The following is a 17,189-nucleotide window of genomic DNA, read 5'->3' as shown; positions in this document are numbered from 1 at the left end:
ATTTTCAGACGTGTTCAGCAGCACGCCTAGACAAGCAAAAGTCGGGAAATGTATATATTAGGAAAGTACACGGAAAATGTTTGTAAATGTGAATGCATTTCAGTGCATATGTATTACTAATGTGTACTCAGTATGGTATTTTCATTGATCCCACGATGGTAATTGTTGATTTTGTGATTTTTTTTTTGTATGTGTGCTTGAACATGTTTTTCTTTGTTCATTTCTTTTCTTAAATGTGGTAAGCTCAGTTGTCTTGAAAAAAAAATAGACAATGAGCTCCCAAGGGGGTACGAGTAAGGTTCCGGGACGAATCGTCAGGGAAGCTGCTAAACGAAGAAGCGAAAGAGGGAAAAACTACCCTGAAAAAGATAACGCGGGAGCCACAGAGAGAAGAAAAGAGAAACGCTCCCCCTGGGGTCTTTTTTTTTTCCTTATTATTATTATTATTATGAGTGTGGTGTGGTAAGGTGAATGTGCTCGTTGTGTAGCACTTTTCTCTATCCTCCTTAATCAAAATAAATATGATTATTGTTTTGAAAGACGACTCATCAATGAGTACGTGTTCAGTTACTCGACCTCGAAGAGGGAGGATCGTTACTAGCTCTGCCCCTCTGAATCCTAATCCTAACTCATATTTTCAAAAGGGGTGGTTGATTACGTAAGCATTATCCAACCCCCCCCCCCCCCTCGTCATCAAAAGTCAGCAAATCGGAACCCCCCGCCATCGATGATGACGTAATACTTGAACGGCCCCAAAATTTATTGTCTTCACTATGAACAGTAGTTTTTCGTATTTTCTTGGCAGCATCAGCTTCTATTCTCACGTGTACCATTTGGGGGGTTGGGGTTCTATGTAGTAAAACAAGCAGCAACAGTACAATAGAAATCAGTGATCTAAAATAACAGATTAAAAAAAAAACAAGAAAAAAACGACAAGATCTAAGGGTTACACCAGGGGCGTCATTTCAACTTTTTCCGGGGGGAGGGGCAAAGCACATGTACTCAATGTATGTATATATATATACCATTTTTAGTGTATTTTCAAAAGCCACAGCCCCCTGCCCCCCCCCTAAATGACGAGCCTGGGGGAAACTCCAGAATTTGGCAAAATATGCTAAGCATTTTAAATTGCTTCAAATGGGAAGTTAATATCTTAATCTACGTATAAATCCCCACATTTATTTACATCTGGCGAATAGGTGCATTGAAAGGAATAAAACATATTTTTAAAGGATCAATTAATATTATTAGTTCCAACAAAAAACATTCGACTACAATTTGATTTAATCGATTAAAAATTTTTGATTAACCAGTTAGAAATTTTAATCGATTCCGAGCCCTACTTAAAATGTATGCATATCATTTTTGGTTTATCACATGCTGTGCAAAATTACATTCATACCTCAGTGCTCGGATCAAATGTGGCTTTTGTCCGCATTCCCCAAGCGTTACTTCCATGGCCGATTTCTGTCAGTGCAAAGCAACCTAAAAACTATGGATTTTATGATTAGAAATGTGTATATTTTTAAAGATTGAAAAAGTTTGAGCATTTATATTTAGACTTTTACTAATATATGAAAGACATTTTTCAGAAGTAATCATTTGATCATTTTTGTCGCACCACTGTCATTTTCTGCACACGCGGGCTAATTAGACCGTGACCTACAATATATTGCAGAATCCGAACGGCAGGTTTGTTTTTTATACTAATCGAGAGGTTGGTGCGCTAACCCCTTGATGGGGGACTCCCTGCGGTAGCAATCTTTTTCTGTGGTCATATCGCCGTTTCTGTAGTACCCGTGTGTCAGGAAAGTTTCTGACAAGGACGAACCGGGTATCGAACTCGCGACACCTCTAAACATCCTTTGGTACTGCAGGCGAGTATCTTATCTACCTGGGTTACCGCGCCCCTTTTCATAAGTATTTGAACAGAAAACATCTTAGAAGAGTTGATCAACTTTGCGCAAGAATGTTAAGAAGACACCAACGAATAAAGTAAATACACGAAAATAAAAGTCCTAATGCATTTCAAGACCAATGGGTGCCGTCTTCAGAGGAAAATATAACCACTAGTCACGCTGACCGAGTTTCCCACTTGGGTTGAATACCAAATCATAACACTCGGTTGCTCAGCGGAAGAAGTACGTCTGTTCACTTCAAACGTCGTGGGCAGAGTATTCAACCCAAGTGGGAAACTCGGTCAGCGTGACTAGTGGTTATATTTTCCTCTAAAGACGTCACCCATTGGTTTTGAAATGCATTAGGACTATTATTTTCGTGTATTTGCCTTATTCGTTGGTGTCTTCTTAATAGAAAACATCTTGTGCAAAAGCTTGGGTGGATCTTCAACTGGAACAAATACTATGAAATGAATTTAATAATTAAAAATAAGGACAAAAAACAGGCAGTCGTTACAGCTCAGTTCCGCTAGCCTCACCTCAGAATTGCCGATCTGATTGGAAATCTATAACCAATGTTCTACATAAAGATCGATTCACACACACACATAAGTCTGTTACGATATAAAAGTGAAGCTTTTATAAAATGGCTGGTTATGCCAAAAGCATGAAGAGTATTGTAGTTGACCTCTTGGCAACATGTTAAGTAGAATGCCCCCCCGTAAATAATGCTGAAAGACGTGCGTTTCCTTGTGTGAAGAGTGTCTTTTACTTATAATCGATGTATCCAGTCCACCCACCCAGTTGTTTCGCAACACATTATTAGCACGAAGGTTTCTGGATAAACGTTCCATCAGTAAGTGTGGTAAGTAGATATTCTTCTACTTAATAGAAGCAGATATTCTTCTATAAGATATAGTATTATATATGATCTCTCAGAATGAAGATAAGCAGTGACTGTTGCACGAAAATACCTTGATCTAGCATGGGGGAGTATTTCAGTTTTTTTCTTTAGAGCATGCATTCTCAACCCAAGATCGGGGGGACAAATTTGGCTCTCGGAGTCATCTGATGTGGACAGTAAAATCAGACCCAATTTCATACAAATGAAATAAGCCATAAATTTACAGATTACTTTAGTGAACCGCTGCATTTCCATATCACTTGAATGACACGCAGCACAGTTGCATAGCTCTCAACCCTTTTCGATGCGGTGTTCGCCCATAGTGAGACCATCTGTTTGCACACTGTTTTCTATGGGTTTTGAAAGAATTTCTGCCCTTCAAAGGGCTAAATGACCCATGTCACATTAACAGATAATATAAGGGACCAGCAGTGCATTTTGAGATCACTTTAGTGATCTGCGGCACAGTTCAGAGCACTTAAACGGCCCACAACACAAATCCTTATCAATTAAAAGGCCTATGACACAGTTTCACATCACTTGAGTGACCCGCAGCATATTTAAAAATCACTTAGGTAGTCTGTGGTGCTGTTCCAGATCACTTAATTAAGTGGCCCGCACTCTCGTAAAGGTTGAACACTATGGTGGGTCGAAAAAAAATGAAGATTTTATTTTCAAATCGCTATGATGCGGAAAAGTTGCCTCCTTTAATAATAAGAAAAACGACCCGGTTAATATCTTCCGTTCGCGCACCGTACTTGAAGTTTATGGAAATCGACAGAAATGAACATTTTCCTTGAATTTCTTAGTATTACTTCTACGGTCGACACGCAAAAGTTTGTTATGCTTATTTTATGGTTCAATAAATTGAATTAAATTAAAACATCATTATATATAACATTTCAATGTTTATTGGTCGCGCATCTTGTTTGAAAAAACAGAAATTTACCAAATTTTTGCAAGTTTTATTGCGCAGCTCTTCGCCCCGTTTGTAACAACAAAACGATCCAGAATTCATCACAGGAGGTCGCTGCACGTCGAGTTCTCCCCCACACCCTACCCAATCAACCATCTAAAGTAGGCTTGTGTGTGTAATTTACATTATATGTCAAAAGTCGTCACCGAAATTGATTAGGATTCGGTGGTTTACAATTTCTTCTACTGTTTCTTTTCCAAATGTACAAGTGCGAAGTCTGACTTATGGGATAAATCGGGCATGACTGATTTTGATAACAGCGTAGATATGATGTAGCATCTCTATCTTCACACTTTAGTTGAGGCCTCGATAACAAGTTGGGCACAACTTGACTTGGGCACACTCTCGACTGCCTGACGGCCGTCGTGCTTTTCAGCATATAGACGGTGCAATGAATCAATTGTAGGAAGCTATTGAACAGCCGCTGAAAAGGAAGAAATGAAACGTGACTTTGTGCTCGAGCGAACGAGCGATTTGTAAAAACGTCAAATTTAAAAACTATGAGAGGCAGTAGTATTGGGAGAGATTTGATTGAGTGAACGGTAGAGGAAAGTAGTCGTATTTAGGCTACGCTTGTTAATGTTCTAAATTCGAATAAAGTTTGTTTTTGAAATCGTTAGAAAAGCCCGGAATATTTTGATTTGAAGCCGCGGCCATTTCCTTGGGAGCCAAAAGATTTCTCAGAAGCAGGATACAGCACAGGACTGCGATAGAAGAAAAATGTCATTTCTGGTGAGAGGACGAAAGAAAGACTTGGAGATGTTGGAGTTGGGAGAGAAGCCGTCTTCAGGAGTCGCCGATCTGAAGAACCTCATCGTCAAGTCGAAGAACTATGAAGAGGACTTTGTTAGAAGACTCCTCGAACAGATCATCGAAACCCGTCAAGAAGAAGCCGAAGCCCAGCGGCAGGAACGAGAGACCGAGCGGCAGTTCGAACTGGAGCGTCTTCGGATAACACGTGCGACGTCGCGAAATATTTATGATGACATCGAAAGCCATCGCATCGTACCGTGTGATTCGACGAAGAAGATACAGAAGCTCGGTGCGGATAACGGAGATTTAAGTCTGTACTTTTACAGAGTACTTCGAGTGTCAAGCCGAACTTGCGAAAGTGCCAGAGGAACAATGGGTCACTAGCTTATTAGTGTTACTGCCTAATGAAGTTTCCGAAATCGTGATCCGTGAACCCAAAGAGAGGATTAACGACTACGGTTTCGTCAAAGGACTGTTACTGAATCGATTCAAGTGTCGACGACAGAGAAGATACGGCAAAAGTTTATCCAGCACGCCCAACGTCTGAAGTCGACTTGGAAGGACTTTGGGTATGAGTTGAATGTCTTCTTCTCCGAGTGGCTATCTCTTCTGAATGTTACCGAGTTCGAATCCTTGAAGAAACTGATTGTCACAGAGCAGATGAAATCGCGGGTACCGACGAACATTTGTGAACATTTCATCGATCTAGTCTTGTGAACCCTGATGTATTAGCGAAGAAGCTCGACGAATATGAAATCGTGAGATCCGAGATCGAGGATGTAAAAAGTCACAAGTTCACCGGGACTGATGAACGAAGATCCGGATTTTGGGATGACCAAAGGGTAGATGACCGAAGAACTGTTGTTCAGAATCGAATTGTGCACGTGCATCCAAGGAGAGATATGATGATGAGAAGGATTTTTAACCGAAACAATCGACCTCCTATGAGTGAAGTTGTCCGTGACGGCGAGGGACAACGTGTCATGCCAACGGTTCCGAGAGACAATAAGCGGCAAGACTGGGAGCACAGATGTTTTTCGTTTGGATACCTGGGTCACGTGTCGCGTGATTGTCCAAGAGAGAAGAATTTAACATGCCGCCTGTGTGGTGTGGCCAGTCATATTCAAAAACACTGTGATCAGACTACAACGAAGAAAGTGAATTTGGCAGCAAATGGTTGTGCTGAGGCATATCCAAAATAATAAAGTCGGGACATTCTCCATTGCAGTATTTATTTGCGGTATTTATTTAAAGTTGTTAATCCAGTAAGTGAACGCAATCCGCTCTTTGCACACCGCACCCTGAAAATTTACTGTTGGCTATGATCGTTGATGACACAGAACACATTCGAGAGAGCTTGGATATAGAAGAGTTTTAAAAGTAAGATAATCCGCATCTAAAGGAAAAACTATTAGACCCTTGCTGCTACCTAAGATAAACTTTGAAACTACCGATACACTGGGATAATTTACTTTAATACTTGCCTGTTGTATCCTCACCCAATGCTACGGGAATACATGATGATATTATACATATACACTGAAGAGCCAAAAAAACTGGTACACCTGCCTAATATCGTGTAACGCCCCCGCGAGCACGCAGAAGTGCCGCAACACGACGTGGCATGGACTCGACTAATGTCGGAAGTAGTGCTGGAGGTAATTGACACCATGAATCCTGCAGGGCTGTCCATAAATCCGTAGGAGTAAGAGGGGGGTGGAGATCTCTTCTGAACAGCACGTTGCAAGGCATCCCAGATATGTTCAATAATGTTCATGTCTGGAGATTTAGGTGGCCAGCGGAAGTGTATGAAGTCAGAAGAGTGTTCCTGGAGCCACTTTGTAGTAATTCTGGACGTGTGGGGTGTCGCATTGTCCTGCTGAAATTGTCCCAAGTCCGTCATAATGCACAATGGACATGAATGGGTGCAGGTGATCAGACAGGATGCTTACGTACCTGTCACCTGTCAGAGTCGTATCTAGACGTATCAGGGGTCCCATATCACGCCAACTGCACACGCCCCATACCATCACAGAGCCTCCACCAGCTTGAACAGTCCCCTGTAGGGTCCATGGATTCATGAGGTTGTCTCCATACCCGTACACGTCCATCAGCTCGAAGCAATTGGAACCGAGACTCGTTAGACCAGGCAACGTGTTTCCAGTCCTCAACAGTCCAATGTCGGTGTTGTCGGGCCCAGGCGAGGCGTAAAGCTTTGTGTCGTGCAGTCATCAAGGGTACACGAGTGGGCCTTCGGCTCCGAAAGCCCATATCGATGATGTTTCGTTGAAGGGTTCGCACGCTGACACTTGTTGATGGCCCAGCATTGAAATCTGCAGCAATTTGCGGAAGGGTTGCACGTGTGTCACGTTTAATGATTCTCGTCAGTCGTCGTTGGTCCCGTTCTTGCATGATCTTTTTCCGGCCACAGCGATGTCGTAGATTTCATTTTTTACCGGATTCCCGATATTCACGGTACACTCGTGAAATGGTCGCACGTGAAAATCCAAATTTCATCGCTACCTCGGAGATGCTATGTCCCATCTCTCGTGCGCCGACTGTAACACCACGTTCAAACTCACTTAAATATCGATAACCTGCCATTGTAGCAGCAGTAACCGATCTAACAACTATGCCAGACACTTGTTGTGTTATATAGGCGTTGCCGACCGCAGCGCCGTACTCTGATTGATTCCATATCTCTTTACTTGCATACGCATGCCTGTACCAGTTTTTTTGGCTCTTCAGTTTATATCTTCATCAGTTCCGACAATAACCACATCAGAGGTATCGAAAAGTTTCCCTGTCACACTCAGACAGCCGAAAAATGTACAAACTTGTTAGCTAGAAACACGAAGGCACATCAGATCTACGCTCTATTACCAAGATCAATTATTCCTGATATCTCCCAAAAGTCAGATTTTGAACGTGTCAATTTTGGTGATTAGTTTTGAAATATAATGCAAGTTACACACACACGCCTACTTTAGATGGTTGATTGGGTAGGATGTAGGTGTAACTCGAGGCAGGCTCGACGAAGTGATGAATTCTGGGTCGTTTTGTTCTCTCTTACAAAACGGGCGAAGAGCTCAAATGAAACTCGCAAAAATTTGGATAATTCCTGTTTTTCGAACACGTTGCAGAACCGATAACATTCATTTTGCTTTATTGAACCATGAAATAAGCATAAAAAACTTTTGCGTGTCGATTGTAGAATTTTAACTAATATTAAAAAAATTCAAGAAAAATGTTCAATTTCCATAAACTTCAAATACGAAGATATCGACCGATTTTAAAATTTTTTACGTCGTTTTTCTTATTATTAACGGAGGCAACTTTTCCACACTATAGCGATTTGGAAGTAAAAACTTCCCTTGCTTTTAGTGTGATTATCCAGCATGAGGGAAAATATGCTACTTTGTCTTACAAGAAAGTTTTTCACACAAGAAAGTTTGCCAGTGCTTTTGAAGAAAAATAAGAGAGGAGAAGACAAAATATAGCCAATAATTATAACCCCTCTTCACATGTTCGCTGAAGAGAATTAGTCATAATTTTTTCTCTTATGGAACCAAAAAGTACACATGCTGAGTACCATGATTTTATGTGAATAAGTATAAACCAGAAGAAACATTAATTGAAGCGTTCGGCTGAAAATATTTTTGAGATATCGGTTTTATGACTACTAGTACTAAACCAGACATGCAGCTCGTCCATATTCCTATGCGGAACTTCTAACGAATCGGTACATGTTGGAATGTGTGTGTATATGTGTAGTGAACCAACCGTGAAGTTTATTTCTCTGTAATGCTTGTTGCTTAGTGCTGCCATCTGCCAACCATTTTTCTAACTATGAATAACGTTCCTTGTAACTTCTATTACGTGTTAATAAAGTAAGTTCCTGCAGAAATCTAACAACAGATGTAGTTGCTCTGTATCATTACACAGCTTCAACTTATGCAAAAAAATAGTTTCCCTTATTCGGCAATGACTTTTATTGTCTCCTCTCTAAAGTCTGAAAAACGATATAGACTGTTGTCTAGCCGAACGCTTGAATTATACAATCATAAATGATTTTAAATAAGGTACCTCGAGACTTTCGAATTTTTCAATCAAATCCACAATATCATCATTCAGATTGGAAGACAACACGAATTTCGGAATCTGAAATAAAGATATGGCGCAATTAAAATATTCTAACAAGAATGTATGTGTAGAATTTCATACAGATTGTTTCCACAACAAGTCACCATTTTGAATGGAAAGAAGTTGCAAATTGTTCCTAAAGAATAAGATACACACTCACCATGCAGGATAGGCCTAGTTTGATTGTTGAAGTTGGATCAGCTTCGAGTAAAGCCCTAATAACAACTAAATACAGTCTTAGATTTCGGAATTGTTCTTCTAAAGTGAGAAACTGGAATCCTTTGCATTTCTTGAGTTTTTTAAAAGCTAGGTGGTGCTCCTCTTGCCAGCTCAGATCTTCAGACAGAGGCCTTCGAAACAAGGGCTCTTTTTCCAATGTTTTAAACACCAAATCCTAGAGAAAAATGGACATCTTTCAATGTCAGTACCTATGTTAGGAGGCTGTTTTGAATGGAAAGATAAATAACATCATCAAGTTTGAAAAAGTTATGCCTACACTGTAACTTTTTAGCACTTTCTCTGTTAAAAAAAAAGACCGATAAGTGTGCAAAACATATTCTAATGTTTTATAAAAAGTTAAAAGCGTTGAAGGAAATATAATGAGACACTTCAGAGTAAAGACCTTCATTTTACAGTCAAAATGGAACAAAGAGTAACAGGCCTACAACGATACAATTATTCAACCATTGTACTTCATTCGCAGTTCGAAAAACTGATGGCAGATAACAGACATGGGTGGATTTAAAGCTTGCTGTTGAGAGGGGTGATTTTTTTCCCACATTGCTGTGAACGTCCCGCATTTGTTGACGAAAAAAAATGCCCCGGTCTTTCCCGTTTTTTAGTCGAAGTTTTCTTGAATTTGTTATTTAATCAAAAACGTTGATACAAGTAATTTTCAACGGATTTACTGAATGCAATATTATCATATTCGCATTTAGCTTCATCTGTGGAGATAGGTCAGCACCTCCTAGAGATAGAAGGTCTCCGCACTGTTTGCCATAAACGTCATTCAGACTACCTAGCAAGTTTGCCACATTTTGAAACACAGCATCCTATTTCGTTTCTTCTCATTTTGTCGTAGAATCTTCTTGATTGGGTCACAAATACCGAATAGTGATTGGATGTGGGGCATAGAAATCGCTAATTCTGAGCCCGATCATTTTTTTTCCTCACAACGATGATACTGGCACGGTCAGGGATTTTGTTTTCCCCGAATATTCTATTCTTCAATCAAATGAGGGAAAATGAACTACTTACTGACGTCACAAGCAGACTGCGGAGGCATTCTATCTCTGGGAGGTGCTGGATAGATCCGCGATTGATAACATCACTACACATAACAAGCATTACACAGTAAAAAAACTCCCCGTTAGGTTCACAACACGTGCACGCACATTTCAGCCTGTACCAATTCCTTAGAAATTCCGCAGAGGAATGTGAACGAGGTGCGTGTATGGTTTTGTAGTACGGTAAAGATTTAGGACACATCCTACCGGTCGTTTTAATGGATAGGTCGCTGTAACGTTGAGTCGTTATAAGGAGCGTCGACTGCAGTAGCAGTAGCCAAAATGGAAAAGCATAAAAGTTCAAGGTCACTTTTTCTATTTTTTTTTATTATACAGTGAAGTGTCAATAATTCGAGGTACATGGGACCGAGGGCACCTCGAATTATCCGAAAAACAATAAAAAAGGCTTTAAATGCTGGTTTTATTAAAAAATAAAAATAAAAAGTAAATAAATAAAATAAAAAGACAAGCAAAAAAGCACTTCTTAAACATAAAGTAGTGATGGGAAAAAAAGAAAAACTGACTGATGGCTTCAAAATTGTATAAACGAGAATTCACAGGAAGATGAGAGATATTGGAAATACCTTTTTTAATTTTTTACATACACACACAACCAGCTTTGGTCTACTAATGCTGTGTTGTTGACGCATCCCATAGGTGCCCTATCCGTTTGTGATTTTGTTAGCTTATTTCTGCGTCTGATACATGCAGATGGAAAAGATAAGCTCCTAGAACAGTGTTTTTCAACCACCGGGCCCTGATATCATTCATACCGGGCCGTGAGTGATTAGCCATTTTATTTTTCCTCATTCATTTTTCGTTGGTCGTGTGTTTGACCGGGCCTTCGACTCACAAAAATTAATGAAACCCGGCCGCGGGCGTGAAAAGGTTGAGAACCACTGTCCTAGAACGTCCAGACTGTTCAGTTTGATGCTAAAGAGCCTTGCACTGAAAGAACGCGTGCTATAAAAACATAGGCTTTTTTTTTTTTTAAGTGCATATTCTATTATAGCTGAGAGAATCTTACACTTTACATGGAACTATTCAAAAACTTTCAGAAAGAGAAGTGTAGGTGCACCTGAAAAAAGATTCCGAGGAGGTGGACATGAGTTAATAATGCTGTGACAATAACTCTGATGATGATTGGTGCAAAATTCAGCTCACATCACGCGGCTGTTTTTTTTCCCTTAGAGTGTGCATCCATATCCAGGGCTGGACTTTGGCAGGTACGAAGGGCGCGGCAGCTAAATTTCAGGGGCCGGAAAACGGGATTAAATGACTTGATTATATTTTGAATTAAAAAAAAAAAAGACTTTAATTTACATTTTCATTTGACAAAGCTTAAAGTATTGTACAAAACATAAAATTCAGACATTTAAGACCTAAAATGCAGACAAAATATGTAATTAAGCCCATCCCTATCCATATCATGAGAATGTTCGTTAGCCAAGGCAGAAAAATCGCGAAAAAATCATCGTTAGCCAAAAAAAATTCGTATCAATGTGTTCGTCAGTCGAGGTATGACTGTACTGGCTGAGAGCTGTAGAATGCCCCGAATAAGCCAAGACTTATTCTATATCTTCTTTGTATGCATCAGTTTGAAGTGAAGCAAAATCAGATGTAAAAATGAATAATATATATAAATAGGAAAAGCAATGCATATTACTTGATAATGAATATCCTCATCATTCCATAAAACATGTTTCATTTTGTGGCCATCGAAACTTGCTCGTTTACGATATTCATCCAATGGTCCAGGTGGAAATGGAGTATCTTCATGAGGTCTCATAGCGATCTCCGGGTGTCTATCGGATAGATTTATAAGTTCAAATTCATTAAATGTTTTCATTAATAATACATTCTATATATTATCGTTATCTAAATTCGTATGATTAAGACATCAATCAAATAACGTCCACTTTTCACCTCTTTCGGACAAAGATGACAAGATGAGCACATTTAAAAAAAATTAAGGAGAATTGAAATTTATGAAAAAATCTCTGTTTGACCATTACCTCCTGGATATAGAACCTCTAGGAGCTAATGGTTTGACCCGGAGCTCTAGTTCAGTGTTTCCTCAACCGCCAGGACGCGGCCTGGTCCTTTCCCAGGACGGACATAAGTCATACCAGGTCATGAGTTGTTCACTTTTTCAATTTTAACCATTTATTTCCCATTAGTTATGTGTATGACCGGGCCTTTCACTCACATAAAAGAAATAAACCGGGTCGCGTTCTTCCAAAGGTTGAGAACCACTGCTCTAGGCACTGTTTCTCGCATGGGCAAACAGGGCAAGTGCCTAAGGCCCAAAAACTTTCGGAGCCCATTCGGATGCCAAAACTTACATCTTTTTTCGATTCTTTAATTCGTTACAAAAATATTAACAAATATTTTTGATTATTTATCATCTTGGGGGGACGAGGACAGGTCCTTCATGCCCTATACCTTTGCGTACACCTCTGCCTCAAAGATTGTGGCCCCCCCCCCCAAAAAAAAAAAAGTCGCGTTTGCCCAAGGTACGAACTTATGAGAAACAGGCGCTGCGGCCTCAATCATTGCAGCTGCTTACCTTACTGCCTCGAAGGATAATAAAACACAAAAATAGTTGTAAGGATGGATTCCTCCCGGAAATTTCCCTACAAATGACAGCGAGGTTGTTACTGACTCATTAGTAATTAGTAAATGATCTACAGGAAATGATAACATGCACCAATTACCAATTGCGCAAACAACATAGCAGTTGTTGATATTCAGGAACTTATCCGAGGATGATGTCACTCTCTGCTACCCATACAAAGGTTTTCAACAGCTGGCTGATGCGAAGATATACTTTGGAAAGAGAAAAAAATTCAACTGTCCCTACGGGGAATCGAACCCACGTCCGTTCACTTTGCGGGTGAACGCCGGATGTGAATGCACGGTCCCGTTTAATAAACACGAGCTCCAAGGAAAGAGTGCGACGTTCGTTGCCTCTGTAGTCTAGTGGTCTAGGACGTTTGCTTAACAAATGATGGATAACAGTAACAGTATGCAATACCGATTACACAAATAAGATGGAAATTGGAGGTACACATAACTTAATATTAAATTTGTTCTACTTTACATTAAAAGATAGAGGATTATTTTAAAAATAACATAAAATTGAAAATGAATGACGGTTGCCATGTGCCAAAAGACAATAGATTATTTTTGTGGACCTACTGGAAGGACACTTTAGTCTCTTGGGGCCACAGAGTGAATGTTCCTAATCTGTATATTTATACGTGTTTTTTGTTTCTTTTTTTTGTCTTTTTGTACCAGTATTTTCTGTTTGTGTATCAGATTGTATTTTTAGTGCTATCGTCAAATAAAAAAATAAAATAAAATAAAGAGATTTTCGCTATAGCGGTATTTGCTAAAACGCGGGATTCGACTGTATTACAGAGGAATATAGTAAATGAATTGAAAAAAAACGTTTACTTCTTTTTTAATATCCCACCTGCGCACAAATCAGTTGCAACCACAGCTTTCCAATCATAGAAGAGAATTATTTTCAGGCGTAGTAGTTTCCTTTCTTGTCTCGTAAATGATCGCAGATTGTTTTCTCGTCAACAGAAGCATAGACGGTACAGAGGCGGGGGGAAAGGAGGGAGGGGAGGGGCGATCCGCCATTCACGAAAAATTGTATCATTGGCATTTGGGGCAGGGCGAATATAGACATGCCCTTCCCCCGATCACCATGCACACCCTCGGTACCCTCATGCACATCTCGAAATACCTTTCCCCCATTCGAAGAACGTGTATCCACTTATGTAACATGGAACGGCCGCTCTGCAAACGTTGAAACGGCATTCCTGTTGAAATTTATCGCAAGAAAAAGAACACCATGCATGCAAATGTAACCTGGGGAAAAAGAAGAAGAAACCGTATGCAAATCTGCATCACGGTGAATGAAAGGCCCCGGACGCCAGTCCTGTGAAGTTATCCCGTGCGTTACAACTGTTAGAACGGTTGCACGCTGGAATAACTTCCGTGGAACAAACTTCCAGTGAATAAAGGCTTCCGCGATCCTTGGCTTAGATATAGAAACCAAAAACAAAACGAACAAGCATAAGAAACCGTTTAAATAACACTTTTTTTTATTATAAATCTTGAAATAAACATAGTAAGGCGGAACACATAGTGCGGTGATCAAGAGGTACGAAAGTGCACAATATAGATTGGCGACGAAAACAATTGTATTGTTTTACATCGCACATACTGGAACAGCGAGGCGAAAGGGGCAACTCAAAAAGGTGTAAACAAACCTGTTTGTTTTCACTTCGATCTGCTGATTGGTCCGTGTCTCCCTTTTGTTTCTTTCCCTCTTCCGCGGAGGGATCATCATCATCATCATCATATAATCACACCCTTATATATCAGAACCTCTCCTCCTTTACTATGTGCGGACACTTCTTCCTCCACCTCCATGCATTTTTCTTCTTAGTCGCAATTATTGTCACTTGCACATCTTTGCTCCACTATGAGCGCAGCCTAAGCGTATTTGGAACTTTAGCAACGGGGCAATTTGAGCACCTTATTTCTAGTAATTTATAATATAATTTCGAATGGTTCCATTTTATAGATATTTCTTCTGAAGTATAACTCTGAATTAAAACCACTGATTTTTTACAAAATCTTCTTTGGAAAATGTCTGTGGGAGGGAGCGGGGGTGTCATTTTTGAAAAAGTTCCAGTTGTACGGTTTTCTCAATTATACGACACGTGTAGTATAAACGAGGTTTTACTGTATATAAAGCATGAGCACGTCCTATATAACCTCTATATAATATTATATAGGAGGTCGGGGCCTGAGCAACCCCCCGCCCCCAACATTTTCAATAAGTTTACGTTTATGCCTGTCAGTGCAACGAGTGGGGGGGGGGGCATGGATGTTGATGCAACATGTAAATCTTCGAGAACTAAAAAAAAAAACTTATCGTAAAAAAAATCTCATCTCGAAATTGTTAGAGTGATACGTTATTCATTTAAACGAGACCAATCAAATGAAGACAGACGTTGTGCAATTTTAATCAAAGCAAAAAAAGACATTTTTAATGTTGGGTGCAACAACCACTTAAAAATTTGAACACTACACACAAACGAAAGAAAAAACTGGTTTGCCTTTTCTTTAGGGTTATACTATTGTGTGTTTCAAAAACGCCAAGTTGTACGTTTGATGTGCTTTCGGTGAATTTGGCAAGATAAGTGACGTCGATATAGTTACCACCTTGCATATATATATATATATAATAGTATTTTCCTATTTGAACTCCGAGATTTTGCTTTAGTAAGTAAAACAACTGCAAAAATACCGGCCGTACTCAGAGATATAATGAAATATTGAAACCATTTCCAGTTAAATAAATTGACAATTCGATTATATGCAAATTAAATCAATCTTCTGAAGTGAAAGTTTGATGTTTCGATATTTTGGACACGTGTCCTTTTTGTAATAAAGCCAAATAAGCATTTTTTTAATGTCTTTATGTAATGATTCATTTCATTCTATGTGAATGCAAACTTGGAAATTACCGAGAAATTTCTTAAAAATATACATCTGTTTATGCAATCCAGGGTGTCCAACTCAAGGCCCGAGAGTGGCGTAGAAGCAGGGCCGAAACTAGAAACGAAAATTTGTTCTGCCGCCCCCTCCCAATTATTTTGAACGGAAAAAGAGTGAAGAGTCGGCGTCCTTCCTTAGTTGCTGTCCTACCAACACCATCTATAGAGGGCCTCCGCGCGAAGCTCGTGATGTAACTGAAGTTATTTCACCTGTAGCTATTGGATAAAGCAGGCCTACGCATGCGATATCCTTACCTTTTTTCCAGTATATCAAATGACTTATTTAGGGGAAATAACTTCTTCAGTGACGTCACGAGCTCCGCGCAGAGGCCTTCTGCTATTTACAGCGTGAAAAAACAAAAAAATTATGAGAATTGTCCCGGGACCCAGGGTTAGAGCCCTGTCAGCCCGGCCCTTGTGGGGGCCATGGATTCGAGTGTTGCTCAAAACAGTTTTTCCCTTCTAGAGTGGTCCAGTCCAGAAAATCAAAAAAGTTGGACATCCTCATAAAATATTGTATATCTGTTTGAACAGTGAAGTACATGGAAAATATTGATTTATGAATCAAGCCATTTCATAGGAAACTCGTAAAAACAAAAAAAAAACTTGTAAACATGCAGCCAATTTTTTTTTGACCCGGTGTTTATCAGTTATTGAAATTACCACTGGACAGATCAGCAAAACTGGAGAAAAGACACGGGCGTAGCCAGAAATTTCGTTCGTTTGGGAACCAAAATAATAGAACAATAGATTTGACCATCTTTTTCCATTTTTTCGGTCATTTTCTCACATTTCGGGGGGGGGGGGGGACCAGAGTCCCTAGTTCCGACGCTACGCCCTTGAAAGGACACTTTTTGGATTACGATCATGTTCACAAAACGAATTATATATATATACGCTCGCAAACCAAAGTTCTACTGTATTGTACGGCACAATAGAGTCATCTTAAAAGCCTTAACGCACCCCCCCCCCCCAGAGACGTATTAACCTCTTCGTTCCAAAGGTACACATGTGTACCTTCATTTTTAACGGTTTTAATGATTTTTTTTTTGAAGTTAGGACTTGAAGCATGAGTAAGGGTACCCATTTCAAATGGTAATAGTAAAGATATCGACCCTAATTAATTAATTTTTCTTTTTAAAGGGTATTTTGGCGTATAATAAACACAAATGAATTGAAAAAAAAATTTAATAGGTAGTTGTGTTTCAGGCTTGAAGAGGTTATGGTCAGTTGAGGCCCCGGGAGCAGAAAATATTGGGCCCCTGAAATTAGAAAAAGTGTAGAATTTGGGTTTTGCGGGGCCCAGGGTTCGCGTACGCCGTTAAATCCGCTTTTGCTTCCCCGGTTGAAAGGAAAGGTTTACTGCGATTTACAAACTAACCCTCAAAGAAAGTACAAGAGATCATCGTGGAGGCTCTTTTGCACCTGTGCCGGGTAGGCTCTTGTTTTCCCGGTCAGGCCTGCGGCACACCGGTTGAGAACATGTAAGTATTCTATCCTTGAATAAAAGCATATTCACCAGAAAAGCAATATTAGAGGTCCAGCTAAAAGTCTTGGTTTGTCTGACAGATGTGGGGACTTGGCCATTATCACAAGCTGGAACCGAAGAACCCTTTCTCTCAGAGCCCCTTACCAACAAAATGCACA

The 17,189-nt window shown here is 39.9% G+C and overlaps 1 protein-coding gene across 1 annotated transcript in view; it reads right to left on the bottom strand.

Moving 5' to 3' along the window:
• Positions 1–12,578, bottom strand: part of LOC149084329 (peroxisomal acyl-coenzyme A oxidase 3-like) — a 47,879-nt gene extending 35,301 nt beyond the window's left edge. Inside the window, exons 1-5 of the mRNA XM_089234695.1 lie at positions 12,530–12,578; positions 11,627–11,765; positions 8,835–9,068; positions 8,618–8,692; positions 1,403–1,492 (exon numbers count right to left, since the gene is read on the bottom strand). Of these exons, the coding sequence (XP_089090821.1) occupies positions 1,403–1,492; positions 8,618–8,692; positions 8,835–9,068; positions 11,627–11,749 (522 nt within the window). The 5' untranslated portion in view covers positions 11,750–11,765; positions 12,530–12,578. The remainder of the gene's footprint in view (positions 1–1,402; positions 1,493–8,617; positions 8,693–8,834; positions 9,069–11,626; positions 11,766–12,529) is intronic.
• Positions 12,579–17,189: the final 4,611 nt, after the last annotated feature.

The sequence above is a fragment of the Pholcus phalangioides genome, unplaced genomic scaffold, assembly GCF_987345545.1.
Source record: "Pholcus phalangioides strain wild (caught in Gottingen) unplaced genomic scaffold, Ppha-v1.0 ptg000008l_1, whole genome shotgun sequence".
Taxonomy (NCBI): Eukaryota; Metazoa; Arthropoda; class Arachnida; order Araneae; family Pholcidae; genus Pholcus; species Pholcus phalangioides.
Note: the sequence above shows the minus strand (reverse complement) of the source record. Positions and strands in the feature narration are given on the sequence as shown.